Genomic DNA, 27,903 nt, shown 5'->3' with positions numbered 1-27,903 from the left:
CTAGGGACCTTCTAATTTCCTGTCACTTGCTTAGAGCCCCACGCTCCTGTTGGGAACCCATCTGTTAACTTGCTTGGGCACACTCGATCGTTCGGGGCCCCTCCCAGTTGGGTCTTGGGTACCTTCTATTTCGGTGGAAGGTCCTACACACTTGTCGGGGCCCTATCTGTTAGCCTGATCGGGCACACTGTTTCGGGGCTTTGCACGTTGGGTTTTTGAATGTAGGGCCCTATGCCCCTGTAGGGGCTGTCTGATAACCTGCTCGGGTATATTCGATCTGTTGAGGGCCCTCCAAACCGGGTCTTGGGTGCTTCTTATTTGAATGGGGGGCCCTAGCCCTTGTCGGTGGTTATCTGATAACCTACTCGAGCACACTCAATCTTTCGGGGGGGGGGGGGGCCATCTACATTGGGTTTGGGTACTCCTTATTTGAATGAAGGGCCCCATGCTTCTGTCAGGGACGTTATCTGTGCGCGCTCGATCGTTCAGGGGCCCTCTGCATGTTTCGTGGGTATTTCTTTTTCGAATGGAGGGCCCTATGCTCTTGTCCGGGGCCCTTTCTGTTAACCTTCTGGGGCACACTTGATCGTTTGTGGCCCTCTGCTTTGTATAAAGGTTACTTTCTATTCGAATAGAGGGTCCTACGCACTTGTCAGGGGCCCTCCGTTCACCTCCTCGAACACACTGGATTGTTCGGGGCCCCTGCACATTATGTGTTTGAATGCAGGGCCCTACGCTCTTGTTGGGTGCTTATCTGATGACCTGCTCAGGCATCTTCAATCGTTCGGGGGCCCTCTACATCGGGTCCTGGGTACTTCCTATCTGAATGGAGGGTCCTACGCTCTTGTCGGGGCCCATCTGTGAACCTGCTCTGGCGCACTCTATCGATCAGCGTCGTGGGTATTTCTTATTTGAATGGATGGTCCTATGTTCCTCGTAGAGCCCCATCTATTAAGCTGCTCAGGCCGGTGGCGGATACGGAGGGGGGGGGGGAGGGGCACGAGATCATGCCCCTCGTGTCCCGAGTGGACCCATAGGCTTCGAAGAGGCCATAGCTGGCCGAACAGACGCAGTTTGTTGACACAAAACAAAAAATTGGACGCCTTTGGGCTACATATGACCAAAAACAGTTGCGAGCGAACGTGAAGAGCCCATAAACGGACAAAGTTAACTCTTCGCTGATTGAGGTGTTGATTGGGGGAAATTTCGGGGTTCATTACGCTATCCAGAGGCCTAACGCTGTTGCCTGGGCCCTATATGTCCACTTCCACGTTGCCCCTGATATCTTTGCATTTTCTCGTGGGGCCCTTCGCTGCTGTCGGGACTTTATCTGCTAACATGCCTGGCGACTCTTTATCGATCAAGTTTTCCTCCACAGATTCCTCCTATTCGAAAGGCCTTTTTCGCTTTTTCCGGGGCCCCGATATGCCAGGGTACACTTAGTTGCTCAGGTGGCCTTCACATTGGTGTCGGGTTCTTTCCACTTGCTCGGAGGGCCTTGTGCTGTTTCTAGGGCTCACACAAGGTATGGTAACGAGTCGCGCGATACTCAGGCGCCCTCTATTTTGGTTTGAGATATTTCCCTTAGATCTCATTTGCGGAGAACCCTTCACTCTTACCTGGTTTCTTTTTTATGCTGCCCTGACACTATTGATCGCTCAGGGACATTAATGTATTCCAATGGTCTTCGGGAATTTTCGTTTGTTTAGAGGGCCATGTGCTCTGCCCGGGTTCTATACTTCAGCCTGCCGGTGCACTACCGACCGTTCAGGGGCCCACCACGTTTGTCTTGCTTCTTCTCCCTTGCTCTGAGGACCGTATAGTCATTGACGGAAGCCCCTTCGTTGGCGTCCTGCGACACCCGCGATCGCTCATGTTCCGTCTCCATTGGCCTTGATGCCTTCGTCTAAGAGCAGCAGCCGGATATGCGCCGACGAATTTTTACGCGCAATTGTCGAAGGTAGTCTGACGTGTCACTGACGTCCTATGTGGCATTCCCATCGGCTATTGAATGTGTGACACTTGTTGTACTTACGCGTCACGCTTGTCGTACATTTTGAATGCTAGGATATTTTGCACTCCTTTAAAACAAAGGAATAATTATGCATTACTCATTAGCCATCAGGTGATTAGATTAACCAGGCGGCTGGCCGTAAATAAGCTATAAATCAATTTCGCGTTTATTGTGGTGATATATAGCGGCCAACTTAAGCATTTAGCATGTTTTTCCAAAAAACTTAGCATAAAATGACAGGGTTTACCGTAATCTGGAGAAAATTAATAAGCTCCATGTACGTGCATACGTAGCACGCTTAGCTTTCCATGAGTGCGCACAGCAAGAAGGGTTCCTGTATTTACTGGTTATATATATATATATATATATATATATATATATATATATATATATACTATTGATCTTAAAATCTAACTGTAGGAACACGAGCATTTAATGGAGAAGGCTTCAAGCTCCAGGAAGCTCCACATTGTTGCGTGCCCTCCCCTGGACGAAATCCAGGATCCGCCGCTGCGCAGGGGTGGTGGATGGCGGCAGGGAGGGTGGCGACGAGCAAACTGGCCGTACTTGCCAATATCAGACAGTCGATGTTGGATGACGAGAGGTGCGTGACATACTCCACCTGCCCAAGTACCTACCTAGCCGACGCCACTCCCCCCTCACCCCCCCCCCCCCCCATCCGTCTGCCCAACACTAGAGAATTGGTAGCGACGAGGACCACTGAAGTTCAGCTCATAGTAGATTAACTAGGCTTGTTAAAGATAATCGTGATAATTATTGCAGTCCTGGCACGCAGCGTCCTGACGTTGAGTAGTCTGTGCAGGTATCTCCCGCTATAAGTGTACTAAAATGCAGAAATCTACACACAACAGAGTCACACATCCAGAGTTCTTCTGCCCACTCAGACATCACAATGTTCCACAGCACGCACAATCGGGAACAGGCATGTCAGTTTCTGGCTCTGTAATTGCTTGAATCTTTTTTGACCCTCCTGACTGTCGTTATGTTGTTCTCTTCGTCAAATCCCGCCCATCACTACACTGAACCCCACCAGACTTGGTGACCCTCACGTTCACCATGTGTCCTCCAAGTCTGCACCCGTCCCTATGTCCCTGGCCCGGCAGACACGTGCGCTCACCGCCCCCCCTCCCCCCCCTCTGCTGACTCCTCGTCCAGGTCCTGGTCCTCCATCGGGCTCGGCGGACCTCCGCGCCCACTGCTCCCCCTCCCGTCGACTCTCCGTTCCGGTCCTGGTCCTCCACCGGGCCCGGCGGACCTCCGCGCCCACTGCTCCCCCTCCCGTCGACTCTCCGTTCAGGTCCTGGTCCTCCACCGGGCCCGGCGGACCTCCGCGCCCACTACTCCCCCTCCCGTTGACTCTCCGTTCCGGTACTGATCCTCTGCAGGGCTCGGCAGACCTCCGCGCCTACTGCTCCCCCTGCCGTCCACTCCCCGTTCCGGTACCGGTCCTTCGCCGGGCTCGGCGGCCCTCGCTGCCGACTCCAGGCACCCGTCCCTGCAGCAACTGTAATTAGCGGGTGGCGGCAAAAACGGGGCGCCGACAGCGGCCGTGTCTACGTGCATATGCTCACGCCTGATTGGGTGCTGGATAAAAACGGGCGGCGCCGGCCGGCAGCGGATGTTCGGACCGGTGCGTGGCGGCCACCGAACGGCCGGCCGCGGTGCCCGTCTGGGGCGACGGCGGCATGGTCTGGTGCCAAGAAGGGACTGTGACCCTCAGATGCATGGTACGCCCATCCGGATGGTAGGTTGACAACTTGGGCGTGGACAAATTCTTAACGAGACGTTATCAGTTATGACCGCATATGATTCTTCCTAGCGATCCCTCATTTTGTTGAGTTCCTCTCGACGCCGTCCTGAGCGATCGATCCCTCACTTTGCTCAACTCCTCCCGACGCCGTCCTGTCCAGCTCCAGTGTCTGTCACTGAGGTGTCGATATCGGGTGGTTTATCGACACAGAGCTTGCATCACAGCGTGCCGCTCTGAGATCGCAGCCAGCGCGTCTCTAAACATGAGAACGCAGTCGATGATCAAGTTCGCGGATCTCTGGGAGCAAAACCATGATGGCCCCTGGGAGTGCAGGTCCGGCCTGATCCAACAACTACCCAGCATCCAGAGTTATAGCTCTTCTCCGAGTCATATCGCTGCTGCAGCTTAAGAATTATAGCCTTCCACGTCGCCTGGAGTGCAGGACCGCAATGTCAGTGATCAACAACCGTCTCCAACCGCCCTCTGGATGTTGGCTGCTAAAAATGAGCCTCATGAAATTGGAGTTCCGGAGGAACGCAATTTTCAAAAAGTTATTCTGGAAATAAACCTGTTGAAAGCAGATCTGCTTGAACACAACCCTTAAAAAGGCCTTTCAACAAAAAACAAACGTTCCGAATGTGGACTTCCTAACGTGGGCTTTAGAGAATAGTCTGCTGAACATCGGCCCTCTGGGGGCAGACCTAGCACGTTGACCCCGCCAGGCCGCAGTCGGACCCGTCAAGCCGCGGACTGCGACTGCCACTAATCCGAACTGGATCGGACCGGGCTCGATAGCTGAATAGTCGGGTCGGATAGGAGGCAGCGACCGCTGCCAACAACAGCGCAGCCGGCTGGCGTCCAAACGAAACAGACTCCGAAGAACGGAACAGCCTTCGCTCGCGAGCAGTGCGCCGTGAAAGCAGACAGGGGATCTGCACTCTACTCAACACTGTAGAATCTGCGCTTGGACCGAGCTTGTGAAGCATACCTTTTTTGCCCTTGTCGTGCGAGAGAGAGAGAGAGACGCAGAGAGACAGCGAGAGAGACGCGAGAGAGAGAGAAAAGCGAAGACAGCGAGAGAGAGAGAGAGAGAGAACAGCGAGAAGAGAGAGAGAGAGAGAGAAGAGGAGAGAGTGGAGAGAGATAGAGAGAGAGACAGCGAGAGAGAGAGAGAGACAGCGAGAGAGAGAGAGATAGAGAGAGAGAGGAGAGAGGAGGAGATGTGATGAGAGAATAAGAGAGGGAAGCGGTAGAGAGAGACAAGGAAGTGTTCAAAAACATTTGTTTGTTTTGTGTGGGGTTTTGTACTGAAATAGTCATTTTGAGGATCACCTGATGCAGTTCCCAGCTCTGCCCCTCTGAAGACCTCTAAAACCGTCTAGGATTCCGAGCTTAATGCCCGCTACGTCGTATAGAGGACTTCGCGCAGACTATTTCAAAATTAACCAGGCATCCGTGACGTCACAAGTCATTCAAATGCTGACATTCCACTGGCCGATCCGTTCAAAGCCAAGAAAACATAGAATTGCCGGGCCGTTCACGTCTGGCATTTGTGGGCGTGATTTGCAGATAAGACAGCCGCTAATTAGCTTGCAACCAATGCTGCGCTAGCTATGCAAGATTGAAACAAGAATTACGTCTTGTGCTAAACAATACAAGAAACTTTACATTTCTGCCAGTTATTGCGAAAACAATGGTTGTAACCGGATAACTTAAGAAAAGTGTTTTAACTGAGGATGTGAATACAAGAAAACATCTTATGGCCACGCACGAAGACGCAAGAACACCACATGAGAACGCCAAAACAAGCGCACAAAACCATATTTGACTTCCAGCACGTGCTGCCATCCCTCGGGGGACTGAACAACCGAAAGTGAATGCCGTAATACAAACATTCACAGACGCAATCGAACAATGACGCATTGAAGAGCATATTTGCTAAAAAGAGAAATTGTGTTGCATGAAGCAGCCTTTTCCAGCTTAAAGTATACCAATAGTTTCAAGTGAGCTCATTCCATCATATGATGCTTGCTTCAGTATCTTCAAATAAGGAGCATCCATTCAAGGATCCGTCCTCCACCTGCGCACGCTGATCCAAAAGCCCACCGAAATCAGCGATGGGGCCACCTACCGCTTGCTGTGCACGAGCATCGTTCACAGCAAGACATCGGTCAATAAGTTGCATTATTGCCAAGTATTTAAAGCTTCGTCGAAGATAACTCGAGGACGCCGCCCAACGGGTTGACAAACGCTTGATTTCGGCGTCCCCCGACCTCCTGTTGCTTTGACAGACGCCAGATGCACGAGTTTATATACAGATACAGATGACCGGTATACAGATGACCGGTACCCGCCTTCTGAAGTACAAGCACGCTTCTCGCGTCACGCCTGACGTAGCCCAGATGTTGACACGCACAGCATCACAATGTTATCTTTAAAACGGCCCATGCACACACACTAAATACCCTTCGCGGCCGCACAAACGACCTGATAATCAGTGCGGCAAATGGCATGCTCAAACAATACGGCTTCTTTCAACCTAAGGCTACAAAACAAGAGCAGGGGCTTTGCTATCCGAGCAGGGCTTCTACAAGAGCACTTGTCCACTGCGAGAGCTCCACCGAGACATTTAATCTCTCCCCGGGCCGCGGCGGCCGCCCCGCCACCCCTGTCGTGTCGATCTGCACCTCGCTTTGGAAGGTTACCGATCGTCCGACTCGACACAGCCAACTGCACTAAGCCGCGCGGTAAGGCTGCACCGGCCAGTCCGCTGTATATTTACGTTCAACCCCTGTTCTGGGACAACAAATAAACCGTCTGTTGCTGCGGCTGACACAGCGAGTCTGCCCATTGCAGACATGCCGTCATTTGCACCCCATAACACAGCCGGGTGGATTAGCAGCAGCGAAGCGACCTCCCTCTGCCCCGCGGCGTCTGCCCTTCCCTCCCCCTCCCCCCCCCCCCCCCTCCATTTCTCCGGCCCGGGCACGGCCCGGCCCTGATGAATGATCGGCGTGCCGTGTCGGGCATTGCAGACATTGCACGCGTAGTGCACGGGTAGTAAGCGGGCGTCACTCTGGCGGCCAGGCGGACCGGCCCATTAGTTTAGCCTTGTTACCGGCCTCTCCGGGAGTTTAAATAAACAGCGCCGCGCGGCTGCGACGAGCGACGGCCGCCGCTAGACGCCGCCACCGACGCCGACGCAGTGAATCAGTGACGCGGCGAGTTCAGCGGCGTGTCCGTCTGGTAGTCAAGCCATTGCTTCGCACGGTGGAAACGCCACATGATCTAACAGCCACGAAGGCCGCTGAATCAAGACACCATCGCCGAGAAACGAAGTCGTTCGATGACTGGGTCTGGTTGAACAACCAGTGAAGTATTGTTCATGCCGACGATTGTATCTCGCTTGGGTCTCACCTAGGCGAGACAGGAATGAAGCAGACACGAAAGCAGCCGGACCACAGGTCGGGCGCCCCGTTGCTGGGCCGCGGCAGCAGAGCCGTCGCTGGCGCTGGGGGCCATGCGACCAGCGATGCCGCGTGTTTACGCAAGCGGTAAAACACCGGCTCCGACCGGTGGAACAGCAGCTCCAGGATCGGACTAGGACTTCTCATGGTGCGAGCAGCGCCCGCACCACCCCCGCGCAGACGGCTGGCCGGTGGCCCCATGGACTTCACCGCGCGGCGCCGCCTGCCGATCGGTGCGCAGCTGGGGCTTCCCGAGGCGCGCCGGCGGTAACCGACCCGGGCCTATCCGGCCGGACCAACGCGACAGCGCGGACACGCGGCACAAAACAGCGGCCCGTGCCCTCCAGACGGGCAGCCCACATGCGCGTCGAAGAATGCGGATCTGGGCCGCGTGGGGGACGGCCACAGGCAGAGCGGAGCGCGGGAGGCCGACCTCAGCTCCGGTACCGGGCCCAGTCCCGTCACTGTCCGCTTGGCACCGGCAAAACGGCGATTACGGCCATCGGCTTAAGTTCACCAGCGGTCAAGCATTTTCGCGCTGGGAGAGTTGGCGAGACCTGCCAGTGTCCACATACGTTTGGTGGAGGTTCACACAATGAAGTGGGCGGCTTTCTGTTTCGGACCGTTGCTTCCAAAAAGCGAAACTTCTGCGAACAAATATAAACGGTGTGACACCAGTGACATAGCACGACTGCCAGTGTCGTTGATTTTTGTAAATGACGGGGGAGAGGCGAGCCAAGGGCTCGACATGCCGACCTCTCCCAAATATGTGCTTTGTAACGAATTTAGCTCACGCTATGTCGACGAACGGCAAGTTTTCTGTATTTCTTGCAAAGCCTTCACAGAAGAGGACGAATAGACACCCCTGAAGACAGCTCATTGCCAACAAGGAAAGGGGAGGGTTGATAGGACGCTATAATTTTAGGGCCGAGTTGGTGATTCAGCGCCGATCATTATCATCACAGCGAGACACCTATGCGTTACGCTCATCAGCCGGATCGTGACAGAAGATCATCCAATTCAAACCTGGATATTCCTGCTCCCGGCGACAGGGGATGCATCAGACAGCGGAGTTTGAAGAAATCATCTGACAGGGTAGTCGGCGAGACACGTCCGACGGAGCAGTCGGCGAGACACGGCAGTCGGCGAGACACATCCGACGGGGCAGTCAGCGAGACACGTCCGACGGACCAGTCGGCGAGACACGGCAGTCGGCGAGACACGTCCGACGGAGCAGTCAGCGAGACACGTCCGACGGAGCAGTCGGCGAGACACGGCAGTCGGCGAGACACGTCCGACGGACCAGTCCCGGGGACAACGCGTCTGGGACGGGCCGGGCCGGCCGGTGGGGCCGGCGCGCTGCTCGGCCCGCCTGTTTATGTGACGCCATGGGTGCAGCTGGCCGCCACATGGTCGGCTCCGGCCGCGGTGCGGACGCTGCGACGCAGACGGGGTGGCGGGCCGGTCCGCCGCCGCCGCTGAACACACGCCGCCGCCGGCCCGCCGCCGGCCCGCCATCCCGGCGGACCGGCCGGCCAGCTGCACCGCTGCGGTGGCCACAGCGGGGGAAGGGTTGGAAAACATGAGCGAGAGCTTGGGGAGCAAGGCTGGTCCTGAGATCCCGGTAGACCTCAGCCCTCCGCGACCCTGACCTACCCTCCGCGACCGTGACCTCCAACAAAGGTTAGCAGGGCGTAAAAGATAAGGATTATGTTGATGAATACGACAATACCTTGTGCACCAAAAACGAGCGAACGTCGGTCGGAGCTGAAATATCTGAGCCATACGTTATGGATATTAGGAGTGATTAAGGACTGGGTTGGTGCGTATACACGCTTCCTTCTCGTGCGTCGCTTATGTAAACGCAGAACACATGTTATTATCCGCGTGGGAGTCTGTGGTTTAAATGATCATGCCGTTACATGTTTATAAAGTAAACACTGCGATAAATTACAGGCCATTGCTATTTCATTCCTTATCAGGAGCAGCAATTGTTCGGACGTTCATTGCATGGCCCTTTCAAAAACACGGCACTGCCACATATCGATTCGTCTATAACCCCCTTTATCGGCAGCACGGGGACAAGGTATTGCAACATACAGCCTACTAACAAAGAGCACTTCCGCCGTGTGTAATGGGCCTAGGAGCATGATGCAACAGCTTGAGTGGCTTCCGTCCACCATTAGCTGGCACTAAGAGATATGGAATCCCACACTTCAAATACCACCCCGTCACCCGACACTGCACCCTCCGGCTCCCGCCCAGCTCCACCTGAAGCCTGCTGCCGGCTCGCCAGCAACAGCGTCTGGGCGGAAGCTGCTGCTGTGTCCTCGTGTTGATATTGTTGCTGTCTCCTCGCACTATCTTGTCTTGAACTAAACCTGCCACTTTTAACTTGCAAATGACAACATTTTTGTAAAATTTCACCTTCACATATAAGCCAGAGCTTTACATGAACTGATTCCATGCATCGAATTGCGTGTAAGCACAATGAACTGGATGCAGCCCATGAGAAGTTCTTAACTAAAATCTCCAGAACGTTGTGGTAAAAGCTGCGACTAAAGACCATATTTATGCTATAAAGATCATCAGAATATATATCTATCTAAGTTATCGCAAAAGAGCGGAATGTGTTTTACACAGCACTGCCTCATAGTACCGAACTATCACGAAAACAGCCGACCACCGGGCTGACCGGAAGCATTTCCAACAAATTTACTGCACGAATTCCAACGTTTGGCTGAAAACGTGTAACACGTATTTTTAAAACAGTTCAGGTTAAAGGGGGCATCTCACTTTTTGTACTTTTTACTTAATGCTACACCAGACGTGTACGATTAGATCAGCAATACCAATTGTTCTCGAAATATTTCTGAACAGCTCAGAATTTCGACTTGAAGCACTCAACACCGCGGGAGAAATTTCACTTGACTCCCTGCTTACCACTGAGAAAGTATTACATTTTACCTACCTTGCTTTTTCAAAACACCTGGCGTGCGCGTGATCTGTAATGCTTGCAACATACAAATGTGTCGAAATCTTTGTGTAGTAAATGCTACAAAAGCTTGACAAATTCTGTTTAGACAATAGCATACGTGAACATGACGCTTTTGTCCCACAAATACAACTAAACATTTGACTACGGCTTTGATTTCTCCCCTAAATCGTTTACCACAGTGGCTCTAAGTGGGACACACTTTGGTTTTGGGCATGGTGGCATCAAATGATCCAGGTGACGCACTGGTTAGGACTTCACCCGATGTGCTCCTCGGTAACAGGTACTTGCCCGCCGGCCCAATCACAACCGTCCTTTTATTCGCACCAGTGGAGATGTACACGGTGGTTGTCATGGCGACGCTTGCCGCGACTGCACGAAAGTAGCATCATAGCACTCGGTATTGCTGTTGAAAAACGTGGCCGGCGTGATCTGGACTCGAAAAAAACCATTAAGCCTAGTGTCTTGACGGTGCTACAGTGGCCCTAGCCAGCATTACTGTAAGTCGCAACTAGTGCTGAAGTCTCACTCAAGTATTTTTTTTTTACATGTCCCAAAGGTGGAGCACTCCCTTTAACAGCTCAACAGTTTTAACGTTACACCACAGTTCAGGCAGGATGCTGACAGCACGGGCCTTCGTGACGGATGACTTACCTGTGAGTTTCGATGTTGTTCTCGTTACTGTCAACTCCAGGTGATTTCTTCAACTGCAATGTACAAAACAGGCGATTAGCATGAGCAATTCGTTACAGAAGCATGCGTTTGTTCCTTTGTAACAACGAAGCCATTACATAAGTGTGGATAACATTTTCAGATCACAGCACTTTCATATGCCTTCAACACGTCACAGACGTGCGAAACCCAAGCTATTGGTCTGCACTTCTTACCAGATGAAGTATTTCCTGTTATTCCCACGTTGTGAAGTAAGTCTATCAGTTCATGTCGATGATCTTGATGCCTCCGTGCATTGAAATGAAGTACGCAGCTCACGACTTAATTGGATCAGGTACCAAAATTGCGGCTAAAAAAAGTAGTAAAAAGGCCGTGCCTAGTTGCCTACAGAACCAAACGTCTTCATATGAATACTTTTGCAACTCCGGAAGGCAATTACCGGGTGCACGGGCGGCGTCAAATGACTACAAACTCATCAGTTGACCAAGCCTCAAACTCCTCAGCTGACAAAAAAAACAAGGTAAACGTAACGGCCGCACAGTCCATCCGCTCCCTGAATCAGTAAGACGCTCTTAGCGGCGGGAATCAAACGACACGATAAAGGAATTAAGAGCGGTTAGTTGGTATCAGGTAGATGAACCCAGAAACTACACAAACTGAGCCAGATGCATACGACAGCTGATAACAATGGGTTTGATCAATGCGTTGGAAGATGTGTGCAATCCATGCTTGTTTAATTTATTAATTGTCTCAGGTCCACCGGCGTGGCGTCTGCAGATCCACTCTAATTCACACACATCGCTTAAGTCACAATAACGGCGTTTTAATGTATTGTAAGGACTGAATTCAAGGAATGATTCGCGATACCGCTGATCCTACACTGCATCACTGTAGACGAGCAAGCAACTAGAACCACTGCGCAATGTCAAAAACTGTTGCATAAAGACCTCTCCGGACGAAGGAAATGCGTCTATATATACATGATGCCCTACAGGAACCTGAGCAGTTTTCAGCCAGGAATGCGCACCTGTGCCACGACCTAACCCTTCACAAGAATATTTTCATAACAGAATCAGTCACTTACTAACGACCTTATTACCAGACATGACGTTCACCCTCGTTCTGCGTACGCATATCGGTTGGCTTGCGGGCTCCTCGGTAGGATCTGAGTTAGGGAGGTGAAGGGTTGATTGCTCTGTCGTGACGTGACGTGGTGTGCCGCTATCGCAGGTGCAAAGTTCACGTCACTTGACCCCGAGCACCGATACATGTGTCGCCCTGGCCTCGACCTCCCGCAGTCTATCTGCGCCAGATTTTGCTGCAGACGACTTGGAATACTTTTAAATAACTGCTAAAGACGACTTGGGAGCCCCAAGTAACCGCTGCAGACGACGAGGTGGATAAGTCAGCCCGACACTATGCACTAGCCTCCTGGCTTCAAACCCAACCTTTCAGCAGACTCCTCAGCTATTCCCTGTGAGCTCATGTGGAAAAGTGTTCGTTCTTGTGCTGCCCATCAGAAAGCCGCCGCAACTATTGAAGGCGCTGAGAAAACACCGCCTGAGGCTTCAACAAGGCCGATTCCTGCGCGCATACATATTATAAACTGCTGCGTGTGAGGTGCCGAAATTCCTTTGGAGCAGCCAGGTCACGTGTGAATTTTGATCATTATTATGCTTCATGCCGGACTCGGGCCTTGTGACGGAATCTTGTGAGCACGCCCACGGGGCGTGACAGGTCAGTCAGCAGACTACGTTAGTTACTACGACCGAGAGGATGATCTGTAACGACTGGCTTTTATGCAAGCATGTAAAGGCGGCGCGCCAAATTCAGGATCAGATGCGACAGTTTGGGGAAAGCGATTTGGATGCTTCATGCACAATTGAAGTTGCCAGGTGAGGAAAACGACAGTAGCGGATTTTCGTTAAATGTATCAATCATTTCAATTCATGTATTTGTATGACCCAAGTCAAATCCGCTGTTGATTCGCAACAGATAATGGAGATGCGGCTGGGGGAGGGGAGGCAGGTGGCTGTCAGTAACTGTGGCCAACATTACATTGAAGCCAATAAGCTACCACGCTACATGGAAAGAAACATAGTAAAATGTTGTAATAATGTTTTGCAGCCAGCTGATGCAAACAGCGTAGGTGACGTCACTCTAAAATATGGCGTCACCCGCAGTCCGTTTGTCTGCGACGGCTGACGAGTGCAGCGCCGTCCCCCGAAAACGGACAGACAGGTGACAGTGTGGCCCGTGCTAAGACTCACTCGGTCCTGCGGCCTCGCTCGTGTACCAGCACAGAGGTGACAGTGTGAGCCGTGCTAAGACTCACTCGGTCTGCGGCCTCGCTCGTGTACCAGCACAGAGGTGACAGTGTGAGCCGTGCTAAGACTCACTCGGTCTGCGGCCTCGCTCGTGCACCAGCACAGAGGTGACAGTGTGAGCCGTGCTAAGACTCACTCGGTCTGCGGCCTCGTTCGTGCACTAGCACAGAGGTGACAGTGTGAGCCGTGCTAAGACTCACTCGGTCTGCGGCCTCGTTCGTGCACTAGCACAGAGGTGACAGTGTGAGCCGTGCTAAGACTCACTCGGGCTGCGGCCTCGTTCGTGCACTAGCACAGAGGTGACAGTGTGAGCCGTGCTAGGACTCACTCGGTCTGCGGCCTCGTTCGTGCACTAGCACAGAGGTGACAGTGTGAGCCGTGCTAAGACTCACTCGGTCTGCGGCCTCGTTCGTGCACTAGCACAGAGGGACAGTGTGAGCCGTGCTAAGACTCACTCGGTCTGCGGCCTCGCTCGTGCACCGGCACAGAGGTGACAGTATGAGCCGTGCTAAGACTCACTCGGTCTGCGGCCTCGCTCGTGCACCAGCACAGCGAGGGGCTGCCGGCCTCGCTCGTACTCCAGCACAGCAGCCGATCTGCGCTGAAGGGCTGCCGGCCTCGCTCGTGCACCAGCACAGCGGCCAATCTGCGCTGAAGGGCTGCCGGCCTCGCTCGTGCACCAGCACAGCGGCCAATCTGCGCTGAAGGGTTGCCGGCCTCGCTCGTGCACCAGCACAGCGGCCAATCTGTGCTGAAGGGCTGCCGGCCTCGCTCGTGCACCAGCACAGCGGCCAATCTGTGCTGAAGGGCTGCCGGCCTCGCCTGTGCATCAGCACAGCGAGGGGCTGCCGGCCTCGCTCGTACACCAGCACAGCGCTGGCCTCGCTCGTGCACCAGCACAGCGGCCCACATGCGCTGAGTAGCTGCGCTCTATGAAAGGCACACGGCAGAATAACGTGCGAGCGTCAGCTCTGACGACCTCCGGGAGCTATGGGCCATCCGTCACGCTCAGAGACCATGACCACGCCCAGCCCGCTTCCGCCTTCACTGCTCCGTTCAGTCGATACAGCGTCCCAGCCACGCCAGCTTCCGTGTCGCTATCATTGGCCGCGGTCGCCGCGTTTGAGGCGCGGTCCGGCCCTATCTTGTCCTGATACGGCCTGGTGACGCAGCGCTGACGTCTGGACAGTTGGGACCCAGCGGGCGGCCGAGCCCAGCGCCGGCCTCGCCGCTGCTCTCTGACGCAGCATTCCAAGATTGCCACCTACCCGTACAACAGCACGCCAGCACAGCAGAAACCGCCGCCATTTTGTCGCGGGGGAAAAGCCGCAGCAGCACTAGGCGACTTCTGGGACCGTCCGAAACACTCGGATGTTCAGGTGCTGCGTATTAGAAAACGTTGCTTTCCGACCCCAACGTCATCAAACGCTGGGAGCGTCCCCCCCCCCCCCCCCCTCTTCCTCGCTCACAGAGGCATGGCGGCCTCACGGGACCAACCGGTTACGTGCATCTCCGCTGGACGCTGGAAGGCCGGCGGGGGGGGGGGGGGGCGAGTATGAGGCGAGGGGATTTACGAGGTACCTCGGCGCAGCCCCAGTGGGACCTGGTCACGTTCGTGGTGGCCGAGCTCCACCGGAATGTCCACACCGACCGGGCTCGTTGCACGTGCGCAGCTGGTGGAGCAGCCGGCGGTCTGCGCGGCTTGGTGCGCAGAGGTCACCGAGATCAGGGACGCCACACACATTCAGGACATCAGCACAGGTTAGGATATGACCTGCCTTCCGCTGCCTAAGACAGCAGCAATGGCAGGGCAAAGGCAAATGTCGGAGAGGATTACGGATGGAGAGAATGACAAACATGTGAACATCGTTACAGCTTTGGAGTAACGTGCAAAGGGCGAACAACACTTGGAGGTAACGCCGATTAATGTTATTGGTGCCGGGGTATGCACACAGTAGATAGTCCATATTACCCTGCGTCGCGACAACAAACATTTTATGCGCTCAGTTATGCAGTTTCAGACATCCTTGCCACAGTCTGCTCCACAATTGTCACGAACCTGTGCACACAGATCCGTTGGTCTATGGCGCACGCGGATCTGCGCATGCCAGGATCTGCGCGACACGTCTGATCCGCGCTATCCCTTTCCCCGGACGCATAAACGCCATAACCTCAATCATGACGCAATCTTAACTGAGTTCGCCCCCATGTGCAGTCAAGACTGCGTTGGCAAGATCATCTACTAAATACGACTGTTCATTGGTATGTTTACCGGACACCCTGCCACGCCTGAATCAGAGCAGGTGCACTGGGAGACGCTGTTTTATCACTTAGAACAAACACAACCACGACTACACGGACCTATGCAGCGAGCAGCAGCTCGCATAAACTACAACTGAACGTTATGATTTCCTTTCGCTTTGTTTTGCCCGTGCTGCTAGACAGAGGAGGCGACGACATGCGCCAGCTTCTGCGGCCCAGCCTCGCTGCGCCGGCCCGGCCGTCGTGGTGCCGACGTGTGGGGTTGTAATCGGTCGGCGGCGGCCGGCCGGCGCCTAAATCAGCAGCGGCAGCGCCGTCGTCAGCCGGCGGTCACCAGCGCGGCCCTGCGGCCAGCCACAACTCGACCCCGGCCGGCTGCTGACTGTCCCACACCGGGCGACGGCCGGCTGGCACAGGCGACCCCGGAGAGGTCAGCCGGTCAGGGTCAGATGCGCTGGTACGGAGGTGGGTCCCGCCGCCCACAGGAGAGGTGGGTCCCGCGCTCCGGGAGAGGTCGGTCGGTCAGGGTCAGATGCGCTGGAACGGAGGTGGGTCCCGCCGCCCACAGGAGAGGTGGGTCCCGCGCTCCGGGAGAGGTCAGCCGGTCAGGGTAAGACGCGCTGGTACCGAGGTGGGTCCCGCCGCCCGCAGGAGAGGTGGGTCCCGCGCTCCGGGAGAGGTCGGTCGGTCAGGGTCAGACGCGCTGGTACGGAGGTGGGTTCCGCCGCCCACAGGGGAGGTGGGTCCCGCGCTCCGGGAGAGGTCAGCCGGTCAGGGTCAGACGCGCTGGTACGGAGGTGGGTCCCGCCGCCCGCAGGAGAGGTGGGTCCCGCGCTCCGGGAGAGGTCGGTCGGTCAGGGTCAGACGCGCTGGTACGGAGGTGGGTCCCGCCGCCCACAGGAGAGGTGGGTCCCGCGCTCCGGGAGAGGTCGGTCGGTCAGGGTCAGACGCGCTGGTACAGAAACAAGGCCGGCGCACGAACGCAGCTGCCGCCGAAATGGACTGACAAATGGACATCGCTTCACAAATATGCTTGAATGCTTTAACAGCAATTTTTGGCATTTAAGGTCTTTCTTTTAGTATGCCGTCTTAGGCAACGCATTAAAATATGATCTATACAATCAATACACAGTGATAGCCTTAGGCTTTCAGTGTAGTAAAAAGGCATAGGTTGGGAGTCATACCTGACGTCCTCTCTTCTCGCCGCCCCCTCCAGCCGCAAGCGCGCGCTAACTAACTTTACCCTTTGCCAGAGCCGAAGGCCAGGCCGTGGCATTCGCTTTGTTTTCTGCCTTCAGAGTATGGTACTGCCACATGACCACGCAGCATGAGATTGCCTGGCGGTCAACCTTGACAGCGTCAGATACCGAGGTGCCCGTCGGAAGGGAGACTGGGTGCTCTTCACCAGCTGTAGCACTCGCTGCCCCCCCCCCCCCCCTTGAAACAGTCCCGGTGTCCATTGTCCCTATCTCCCAATGGAGGCCTGAGTGCACCAAGGATCAATGTCCGCACGGCAATAATGCGGTAATAGCCTTTATCTGCTACACTTTGTCAGCGGAACACAATCCGTCTTCGAGATAAATGAGCGCGCTAATCTCCGCCGGCTCGGCGGCGCATAGTTCGGAGTCGAGCGCGCCGCCCGCCGCCGCCAGCGCTGCCGGGGCCGCGTCGGCGCCGACGCGGCCGCGTCGTCTGCGCGGTAGTCGGCCGGCCCTAGGAGGCCGACGGCAACAAGGGGGTAGGCGGCACAGGGCGCTCGGCATCCGATGGGCTCGGGGAGCGGCGTCTGCTTTCGGCCACTGACCTCACCAGTGGCCATCCACTGATCAGGTCAGTGATGACCAGCGGTCATCCACCCGAGGCAGTCTGAGGCAGTGCGCCAGTATCTTCGGGGGGCTCTGTGGGCGCACCACGGGGACTGATATGGTTACTGGCGGCGCCAATTTCCAAGTCCTGCAGTCAAAACAGTAGCAGGCGACCGACGAGAACCTTCTTTGAAAATCATCTCGCCAGTAATGGCTTCAAAAAAAGTGGGGATGTCAGTATCAGGGCAAGACAAACGTAGTTTAAAGCATCCCTCCAAAAGTTCTAAAACGTGGACTTTGTGCGCTTCAACAGCAAACACAAACGTTGAAAGATTTAATAGACTGGTTTACCACGGTGCATTGCACGCCTCTTGCAAAACAACAGATCAATGTTGGATTTTTTAAATAGAAGTGCACCCTGGGAGTGTTTCCAGGGGACCCGACCGTTGTTCGCAGATCGGAGGCTTCTCGGCGGAGAGCGAGGTGCTTTTGTTTACGGAGAAGCCTAAAAAGAACTTCCGAAACCAAAGCTGCACCTAGGTCTCAAACTCAAAGCCTCAAAATGTAAAGTAAACGCACCACTCCAAGGTGGAATCAATACGACCTACGGAAAACGGAGAGATCCAGGACACTAGCCTGTTCCATCCCTGGCAAACTATTTCGTGCCCCGCTCACATCAAACGCCCACCTCATTGATCCGATGCTTCACAGCCTCCGCACTTCACTTCGAGATCTGTCGCGGACCCCGACACGGCCTCGCCCCCAAGACAGGCTGGGCGCTAAGCGTGCCCATGCCGTCCCCCCCCCCCCTCCCCATCTTTCGCCACGAGGCACCGCCGGCCGACCGAAACCTCGCCGCGGCCCATTGGTGACATCGGGTGTCGTCTCACGTGTCACCGCCGGCCGAACCAGGGGAAACGACACCGTATCCACGGCGGCGGGCCTGAACGGTGGTCGACCACCGATGAACGCCCCCCCCCCCCCCTCCTCCCCCTTCCCCGTTCCTCGCCACGCCTGCCTGAGCGTCGGCGGCCAAAAGCTGCAACACTCTCAAACCACGCCGCCAGTTGTTCATCTCTTAAAACCCTCGCCCTGACCCGCCGTTTTTATAAGGCGAATTGATGGGGACTCGATGAGACCGTTCGGGAGTTTCCAAATTAATGAAAATAGAGCTTAGCAAAAAAAAAAAACACCAGAACATTGGTCTCAACGAGATTTCGCGATTGGTACGAACTTTTCTGTTAGGTCCATAATTGATTCCATTCTGCCAGGCCAACGGTCAAATTTTCGCGAAAATCCCACTTTTGAGCTTTGCGTGTATGTACCATTGGGGCTTTACGACGCACTCAGTTGCTGAGGCGATATGGCGTCGCCTGCCTCTCACCCTGGCAGGAAGGGCGGGCACCGCGGAGAATCGAACCCCGTACCTCTGGTTTCCCAGACGCGCAGTGGTTGACGCAGACGCGCTAACCACTACACTGCCGGCACCCCTGAGCTTTGCATGATAAACACGCGAAGATGCCTCGCGGCGGCCTTAAACCTAAACAGGCGTGTTCCTTGTTCAGTTGTGAATACAAAGTTGTATATCTTTAGCACACGTTTTGAGCATATGTCTATGATATATGGCTACGTTAGTGTAACAATGTCGGCCGCCGCGTGCGTTTCGCGGCACCGTCGGCTGCCAACCGCCGGCCGTAGATCGCGAGGTATTGTGCCTCAAAAGCCGCCGTTTCTCAGAAACCAGAAAAGCTAAGAATACTTTGTTTAAAACACGCAAAATAGATGCCCCCATTACCACCAAAAATAATGGTGCGATTGCAGCACATGATGGAGAGGCATCCTTACTTATTTTAGGGAGGTCACATCGACCTCCCACCACTCCTACCATCAGGAAAAAGGTAAAAAGTTAAGTTGGAAAGTAAGTTCCTCGCCCTATTTCAGAGCTCAGTACCTAACATCCCGTTTAACAGGCGGCGAAATTCTCACTGGCATTCGACTGATGGTTTCACCTGCATTTTCTAAAAAGTACTTTGCAGTGGAACCTGCCAAAGACACTCAGCTCGCTCTTCATGACCTCTAGGAAGCACTCAATAATTTGCATGCCCTAAATGGAATGTTTGAGCCTGTTAAAGCATTTCATGTGATACTGCTGGTTGTCGCACTGTTTTGTTTCTTTAAGGCGGTTTGCTCCAAGTACTGGGCCCCTATTTTTTGCAACGTGAAAGCTGTGCGTGCAACACACTAACTCAGAAGCTGCAAACAATGCCCGATTAGTTTCTCGCAGCCCACTGATGTTTGGCAGCGCACAACGCACGCGCAGTATCCGGCACACATTGTTGTCTACGTAACAGACCACGTTCTACGTTGTGTTTATCGCCTTGTGTTGCATGTTTGCTGCGTACTGTTCTTGCTGTGTTCCAGATCAAATCCGACCTGATTATAGATCACCAGCAGCTGAAGGACTTTGTGATCTTTTCAAGCTTCATGCGTTTGTTGCAAATAGACTGGCATCCGTTCGCGAAACCCCTGATATACATCCGTTCATTAAGAAATGACGTCGATATGACAACATTTGGTTACCAAAGCGAAAAGACAAAAAACTCACAAACATAACAGAAGCAATGGGTTTTGACCATCATGTCGTTTCGGAATTGAATGCAATATGGTTTTACTAATGATGACTAAATCAGAAAGGTTGAGTTGAACACACCACAATCGGCTACGCTCACTGGAAGCATGAAAGGCTAGTGCAGAACTTCAATTTCGCAAGTTAAACACAAGGTGGCATGTCTAATGCTAAACTGCAGCCAAATTATGGCAGCGGAGGACAATATAGCCTCCATTGTCTTCTTTTTTACCATTCTTTGCACCGTTGTTGTCATCTTTGATGAAAAGCGAAACCAAAGCACAAAATCAAGACACAGGTCGCAAATTATCTAAATGATCATGAAAGAGTGGCGAATGCGCCACAGCGAATGAATACATATTTGCTAGCTTCTCGTGGGGACTAAAACCGTCGCTACCATCTCAAAATTTTTACTTCACGTTCAGAGCGCATTTCGTCGTTAAGTGTTTCACTTTCACATCGGCAGCGCTTGTGTTCATATGTCTCTTGCACAGAGAGACAGTCCTGTGTTTTGGAGGGCGCACCGACAGGTAGTGGTACAACGCTCCTACAGGTGATGGTGTCATGCGGACAGCGCTCCGACAGATGGTCCCGTCAGGTGATGGTGTCATGCGGACAACACTCTGACAGGTGCTACTGTCAGGTGGTGGTGTCAGGCGGACAGCGCTCCGACAGGTGCTACTATCAGGTGGTCTTGTCAGGCGGCGACTGGTTTGCGCACCATACATCGAATGGAGGCCGGGTTTCGCTCGGCGAGTGGTGGCGTTCATACCCCAGCGAGCGATGGCATTCACACCCGACCCAGCGCATCATCGCGTCCAATCTTTGAACGCTGACGACACACACCAGCACCGACTGGTGTCCGGCGTCCAGCTGCTGATCCGAACTGCACGGGACGTGGCCGACGGCCGGCTTGGTGCCGTGGGGCGGTAGCACCGGCCAAGTGCACAAGTTTGTAGTCAATGAATTGAAAAACAATGCGTTAAACGACGGAATGAAATAAACCGCTGGCGCCCTTCGTTTTGCAATGGTTCAGTGAACTTCTTTAAGCCAGCTAAACTCAGAAACGTCGTCACAATTTGTACCTGGGTTATACAGATATGCGCAAGGACACCTCGCGAATGTGGATTGAAGATCAAAATGGGTCAGCAACTTGTATTAACATGGCCAAGCCATGTCTATTTGGAAATTTTCAACATCCGGTAAGAATCCATCATTAATAACACAAATTGTGTGACGTAGTTTTGGGCATCCACGCTCGCATGTCTAAGCAGCAAAAATTTCGACGCTAGACGTCTCCATAGGCCACGCAACGTCGGCCCCGTGGCTAACACCACATCGTGGTCAACATTTAGACGAAAATGACGACGCATTTGAAAGAATCGCCTTTAAACGCTTTAGGACATAAAACCGTACATTTAGAAATATATCGCGCGCATAGTTTACCTGTGATAATTTTTTTTACTGATGCTAACAACGGTTTGGCTTTTACAGCACCGCGACGTAGTGCGGGAACCTGGTGGTGGAACTGGCACAGTAAGCGAAGTATTCTATTCTTCCGTGTTGCTGTTACTCCTCAGAAAACATCCTCAAAGATGTAAGAAAGATTCACTCAGTCTAATACTCTCTCAGGCTGTACGGATCAGGCTGCAATAACTCAGGCTGTACAGATTAATCTTGAGACATCCAGAGACATCATTTAACGATAGTCGTTACGCGCACGGCGCCTGTTGCTTGTCGTTACTTGCAATGGTCAACGCCGTTTGGATTTACGGAAACTGCGACCCGGATCATTGCTGCCCTTGCTACCCGACATTGCCGGCGTGCCCATGGGGCTTTACGACTCAGTTGCTTAAGCTACACGGCGTTGCCTGCTTCTCATCATGGTAGAGCGGGCAGGCACCTCGAGAAATATAATTTTGTACCTGTGGTTTCCCAGACGCGCAACGGTTAACGCAGGCTCGTTGACCACTATACTACTGACACCCGGCGTGTAGGCTCAAATAATTTGATGGTTTATGTTCCAATAGTTAATTCTGCTAAATCTGAGCGTTCTCAGGAAAACATGGGATAGCCCTGTGCGTTTCTGAACTCATTTTGACCTACTTGATTCAGCACTAATGAGACCCCTTATTTCTTCTCGGGAAAGGAAAGGTCACCTTGAGAAGAACACTAGGAGGCACATGATTGCTCCCGGTCAAGGGCTGAAGGCGATTCTGTACCATCACGGTGTGTCTTCCGGCCGTCATTCTGGCGACATTCTGGTGGGATCCCCTGGCCGATCCCGAGGTCCTCAGAAGGATACGGCCGTCATTCTGGCGATACGGGGTGGGATCCCCTGGCCGATCCCGAGGTCCTCAGAAGGATACGGCCGTCATTCTGGGGACACAGGCTGGGATCCCCTGGCCGATCCCGAGGTCCTCAGAAGGATACACCATATCACATTGGTCCACTCCCTGGCGCGGGAGGTCTTCTGATCCGCGCGGTTGGCCCCCGACCGATGCAGGAACCATTATTGACGCAACAATATTCCTGATCGCCGCAGGTGGTTCAATAATTGGCGTATGCTTAAGTTTGGCTTAGCGGTTCCATGCTAGGATTGGATTGGATGGCCCGCCGTTCGGTACTGGGGGCCATTCTGACTGGCACAGGACCCTTCCATTGCCTCATTGTGAACACTCACCATAAATTTTCATGTTTTCTTTCACTGTCAGAAGGCCCGACCAACGCAAGAGGTCCTCTGTCATTCGGGTTCCCGTCCCCCTCCCTGTTGAGCAAATCTTACCCTGAACGATTCGAGCCCCTTGTTGACACATAATATCCTGCTATGCACTGCGGCCCCTGAATGATACAGGAGCGATACAGGAGCCTCGACCAATGAAAATTGCGGGCCCGGCTTTGTCCTTGCTTGGAAAATGGGGCCCCCAGAGCTCAGACAAACACGGAGCCGACTGTTAGTTGTTGGTGATCTCAGGCCGACATAGAGAAATGTTCTGCCTCAGCGTCCATATTAGTGCAAGATGTTCTCGCACTGACGTTTGAGATCACGGCACTATGGACGGGAGTCCTAAATGTGACCTACAGTCAGGACTTCCGATCCTTCAGCGTTACAATCGGGCCCTTCTTATTTGATATCGGGAGACTCTTCGGCCCCTTTTTAGGTCCCCTCAAACAACGATCCGACTCGTGGCCATTTGCCCCCAGAAATTTCCCCAAACACTGCGAATCGCTGGCCCCGGCCTCGTTCCTGCTTGGAAAATAGGTCTAAGGGCTCGGGCGGGCATGGCACCGACTGTTCGGTGTACGTGGTCTCTGACCGACTAAGACACCTATATTGTTTCAGGTGGTCCTCAAACGATGCAAGAGGACCTCTGACCAACATTTCTGGTCACGAACCTACGGGCTACGATTGTTCGTGTGACCAACAGCCAGTCCTCCGGGCCCTTACGCCCTCCAACTGGGCCTTTGATCGTCGGTCCCGGCAGGCCGCCCGGGTCACTCTTCGGGCTCCGTCAAACACATCCCTTGGTCAGCTCGGGGCCCTTGCGAGCACAGGGCCCTCTGTTAGGCGCTGTGAGCCCCTGGCAGATACAAGGCCCCGACCAATGGAAATCATTGGCTCCGGCTTTGTCACTGCTTGGGAAGTGGGCCCTCATGCCCATACGGACACGGAGACCACTATGTGGTACTGGTGGTGCCTGACGGACATATAGGCCCGTATCTACCCAGGGGGTCCCAGATCGGCGCAAAGGGCCCTCTGAAAGTTATTTGAGGACCCACCCCGCAGGACGGGCTCCTAAATAAGACTCCGACAAGTCCCTCGCGCCACTAGACCCTCAATCGGCCCCTTGATCGTCGGACCCAGTGGGCCATTTAGGCTCTTCGGGCCTCCTCGAACACTGCCACTGGCCGACTCGGGACCGCTTACCAACACAGGGTCACAGGGTCAGTGGCTGTGGAGCCCTGACAACACGCCAACCAATGTAAATCGTTAGCTCTGGCTTTGTTCCTACCTGGGAAATGGACCCTTAAGGCCATGCCACCACGGAGCCGACATTGAGTTATTGGTGGTGTCGGACCAACATATCGGCCATTATCGACTCAGGGGGGGGGGGGGGCTGATCAGCGCACAGGGCCCTCTGGCTGGCATTGGAGTACCCGGCCCTCCGGTCTGGGCCCCTCAATGCGACCTCCGGCATGTCTTTCGGGGCCTTTGGGCCCTCAAATCGGGTCCCGAATCGCTGGTTCCGAGCGGCCCGATGGGTCGATGGGCCTCCGATCGCGCCGCGCAAGAGTCGGCGCAAGAGTCGACGCTGGTCTGCGGTGACGCCAAGCTAACATGGAGTGTGACGTGCGCAATTGACGCAAAATATAACATTTCTGGCCGGGCGGCGGCATAAACATCCGTTCGAGGAAGAGCTGCAATGTGCGGCCTGGAACCAAGCGCACGCTGTCAGACGTCAGCGAACATCCGAGCGCACGGGCCATGCAGCCCAGAAGACGGTGGCGATCCATTCACGCCTCTGTGCTTTTTCGCAGTAATGAGACGGGCGTCATATTGAGGGATGCTTCCCAGAGATAACTTCTGTGTATGCCGACCTTTTATCTTAAGTGTTGGTAGTTACTATGGTCGAAATGATTGAACTAGTATTGGCATGACAGACAAACAATTTAGAAGGCCGATTATCGTAGGCATAAAACTTCCCGTTCATTTTACCGAAAAGGCTAAAGAAGAAAGATTCAAAGCGTTTCTTAAGTGCATCAAGCGGAAGGTATAACGTTCGATAGCCTACTTTGTCTCTGAATAAAGCCAACGCAGGTGTGAGCATAACTAAGTACAGCAGTGAGTTCGCAAACATGATCACTGATGGCGTCACGCTCAACATGAGCCTGCCAGCCGAGAGCCATCCTTATCTGCCAAGAATACCGCATTGGCTGTTGCATCGAATTGCACTGACTTTCCAAAGCTGCCAATTCGCGAAAGCACTCCAATCTCACCATTATTCTTGGGGAGCAAACCCTAGTGTCACACGGAGCAGATCCTCGTGCCTGACAGACCCGTCGCCGTGATCAGGCTCAGGAGGGGAGCAGATCCTCGTGCCTGACAGGGCCGACGTCACGATCCGACCCAATAGGGGAGCAGATCCTCGTGCCCGACAGACCCGACGTCGTGACCAGGACCAGGAGGGGAGCAGACCCTCGTGCCTGACAGAGCGGACGCCGTGATCCGACCCAGTAGGGGAACGGACCCTCGTGCCCGACGGACCCGACGCCGAGATCAGGCTCAGGAGGGGAGCAGATCCTCGTCCTTGACAGAGCGGACGCCGTGATCCGACCCAATAGGGAAGCAGATCCTCGTGCCCGACAGACCCGACGCCGTGGTCAAGCCCAGGAGGGAAGCAGATCCTCGTCCCTGACAGAGCGGACGCCGTGGTCAAGCCCAGGAGGGGAGCAGATCCCGACAGAGCCGACGCCGTGTAAAGCCGGTGCCTGGCCCGGTCGGCACACTGAACTCAATACTGATCGGCAGGCGAAGAGACCCGATCGCATGGGCCTGTCGGTGGCACGAGCCGAGTATGGCGCTGCCAGACATCATACTGTGAGCGACCGTCGGTGACACGAGCCGAGTATGGCGGTGCCAGACATCATACCGCGAGCGACCGTCGGTGACACGAGCCGAGTATGGCGCTGCCAGATTTCATACCGTGAGCGACCGTCGGTGACACGAGCCGAGTATAGCGCTGCCAGATTTCATACCGCGAGCGACCGTCGGTGACACGAGCCGACTATGGCGCTGCCAGATTTCATACCGCGAGCGACCGTCGGTGACACGAGCCCCAAGCATGGCGCTACCGGATGTTATACCGCGAGCGACCAATGTTGGTGCACATCAAATCCTTTTTGTGCTCCATTTGTAATGGAACTGCTGCTTCTTGATGTTGTGATATTGTTAAAAACTCAGTTGAATAAACCTAAGGAATAAAATATGCACAAAAACACAGTGACGCTTTCTAATTTTCCTGAAATGGTGATGTCACAGTCATAAAACATGGTGTTAAGAGAGTCGAAAGAGCGCCGGGGTAAGTTAACACTAACCTTGACGTTGAGTAAGAGCTATGCTTGAGGCCTGAACCACTTGAGCTAAAAGCATGCAACGGCTGTTTTCCCCTACCGCCAACAGCATCGCATCGCACAGACTAACCGAGCCGCATTACCGGAGTCACAAGCCATCGCCGCGGGGACGGGTGATCGGGAGGACTCGTGCACAAATGATAGTAACAAATGACTGAAAACTCTGTGAATGTCGCAGCGTCAGTGGAGCACTGCAGCGAGGGCGGCCCATGACATTTACCTGGTGGTCCATCATGACCGCCTCCTGGTGGGCCTCCTCGTACCGGGTCATCTGGGTCATGGCGTGGGTCACCATGGACGTCATCCCCCCGGCTCCCGGCTCCCGGCGCGCCGGCCGCCGAGTCGCGGGAGTCACGGCTCGACTCGCGGCTCACCTCCCGGCCGCCTCGGGGGGCACCGATTGACTCCGACCTCACTGCTCGGCCTCGACGCCGCTTCGCGCACCGAGTCACGTCTCTTGGGCACGGAAGCACTTCTGCGTTCGGGAGGTTACTTATCGGAACGGAGCCGCTTCTGGCACCTCTCCCACTGGCAGGACTCAGGAGTCACAGCTATGGACTCAAGGCGGACACTAGGTCGCGGGACCCGGTGTCAGCCAGACCTCCGAGTCCACTCATTGCCGACCACTGGGCCGCCTTGCCGGCGAGCCACCGCCAGGCCCCCCACACACACAGACACCGCCGGCAGGCACCACTTTTTGCGCGTGCAACCACTATGAGAACGATGCCTAAACAGGAGATTGAGTTTCAAGAAGCCACAATTGCGGGAAATCGGAGCTGCCCAGCCAGGCGCACTGGCGGCTACCGGGCCGCGCGTTTTTACGTCCGAGGCGCAAGACTGGCAGGCTGGCGGGCTGCACCACCACGCGATTCGTACGCCGCGCGACCGGCGGTCCGCGCCTGACGGTCACCACACCGCGGACCAATCAGCGCCCGACTCTCAGACAACGGCCAATCAGCAGCCGCGACGCAGCCCGCCGACGACGGCGACGAACGGCTCCTGGAACAAGTGGCCCCTTCGACAGGTTGCCGCTGGGGGAGGGGAGGGGAAGAGGGCCGTCGCGACGGGCCCGCCGCCGGGGAAGGGTGCAGCGCCGCCGAATACAAACAAGTGCAGCGGGCCCGGACATGTGGTGCGCATTTTTGTTATTTATCGTGACGAAGCCGTGGCGGCCTCGGGTGCCGGTAATGGCGGTACGGCCAGTGCGGACGGTGTGGTCGCTGTAAAGCGTGCGTGACGGACAGACCACGCGCTCAGCTCTCCAAGATCGAAGTCAACCGCGATAGCTTTTTAGCTGCAGATGTGGGCTCTCTTCGTGCTTTGTACCACCGAATATGCGAAATGTGAACAAAACTCGGCGAGGACGCGCTATAGCGTAGCCACGCGGAAGGTGACGTACACTTCGCTGACATTTCTTCCCGAAAACCACGCATAGTGTCGTCCAGAAGCAGGAGAATGGAAAGAAAAATATCGGCCCGTGACTAGCAGACCATAAATATCTGAAAGGTCTGACAGCGAGGCGTTAAATCCTTCGTGTATAAAGGATAACGGTTGAATCTGCTATCCTACAGGAGCATTACTCGATGATGATTGACGAGTTGTTTTTGCAGACAGCCCAGATGTTCAAGACCATGAGAGCACGCTCCGTCACTCATCGTAGTCGCATGCGGAGCGATACAAAAACTGGGCAGTGTTTTTGCATTCGGTAGGTCTTCATAAAACACGCCCGTCACCTCCGATCAAATCGCACTCACAGAGGGGCAGAACAGCGCCCAGCAGCCCTCTGATCCAATCAAACCCACAGAGGGGCAGAACAGCGCCCAGCAGGCCTC

General features: G+C 54.5%; 1 protein-coding gene across 1 annotated transcript in view; it reads right to left on the bottom strand.

Moving 5' to 3' along the window:
• Positions 1-26,891, bottom strand: part of LOC119098000 (eyes absent homolog 4) — a 50,843-nt gene extending 23,952 nt beyond the window's left edge. The window contains exons 1-2 of the mRNA XM_037220932.1: positions 26,292-26,891; positions 10,902-10,954 (exon numbers count right to left, since the gene is read on the bottom strand). Of these exons, the coding sequence (XP_037076827.1) occupies positions 10,902-10,954; positions 26,292-26,375 (137 nt within the window). The 5' untranslated portion in view covers positions 26,376-26,891. The remainder of the gene's footprint in view (positions 1-10,901; positions 10,955-26,291) is intronic.
• Positions 26,892-27,903: the final 1,012 nt, after the last annotated feature.

The sequence above is a fragment of the Pollicipes pollicipes genome, unplaced genomic scaffold (assembly GCF_011947565.3).
Source record: "Pollicipes pollicipes isolate AB1234 unplaced genomic scaffold, Ppol_2.1 Scaffold_4740;HRSCAF=5597_pilon_pilon_pilon, whole genome shotgun sequence".
Taxonomy (NCBI): domain Eukaryota; kingdom Metazoa; phylum Arthropoda; class Thecostraca; order Pollicipedomorpha; family Pollicipedidae; genus Pollicipes; species Pollicipes pollicipes.
Note: the sequence above shows the minus strand (reverse complement) of the source record. Positions and strands in the feature narration are given on the sequence as shown.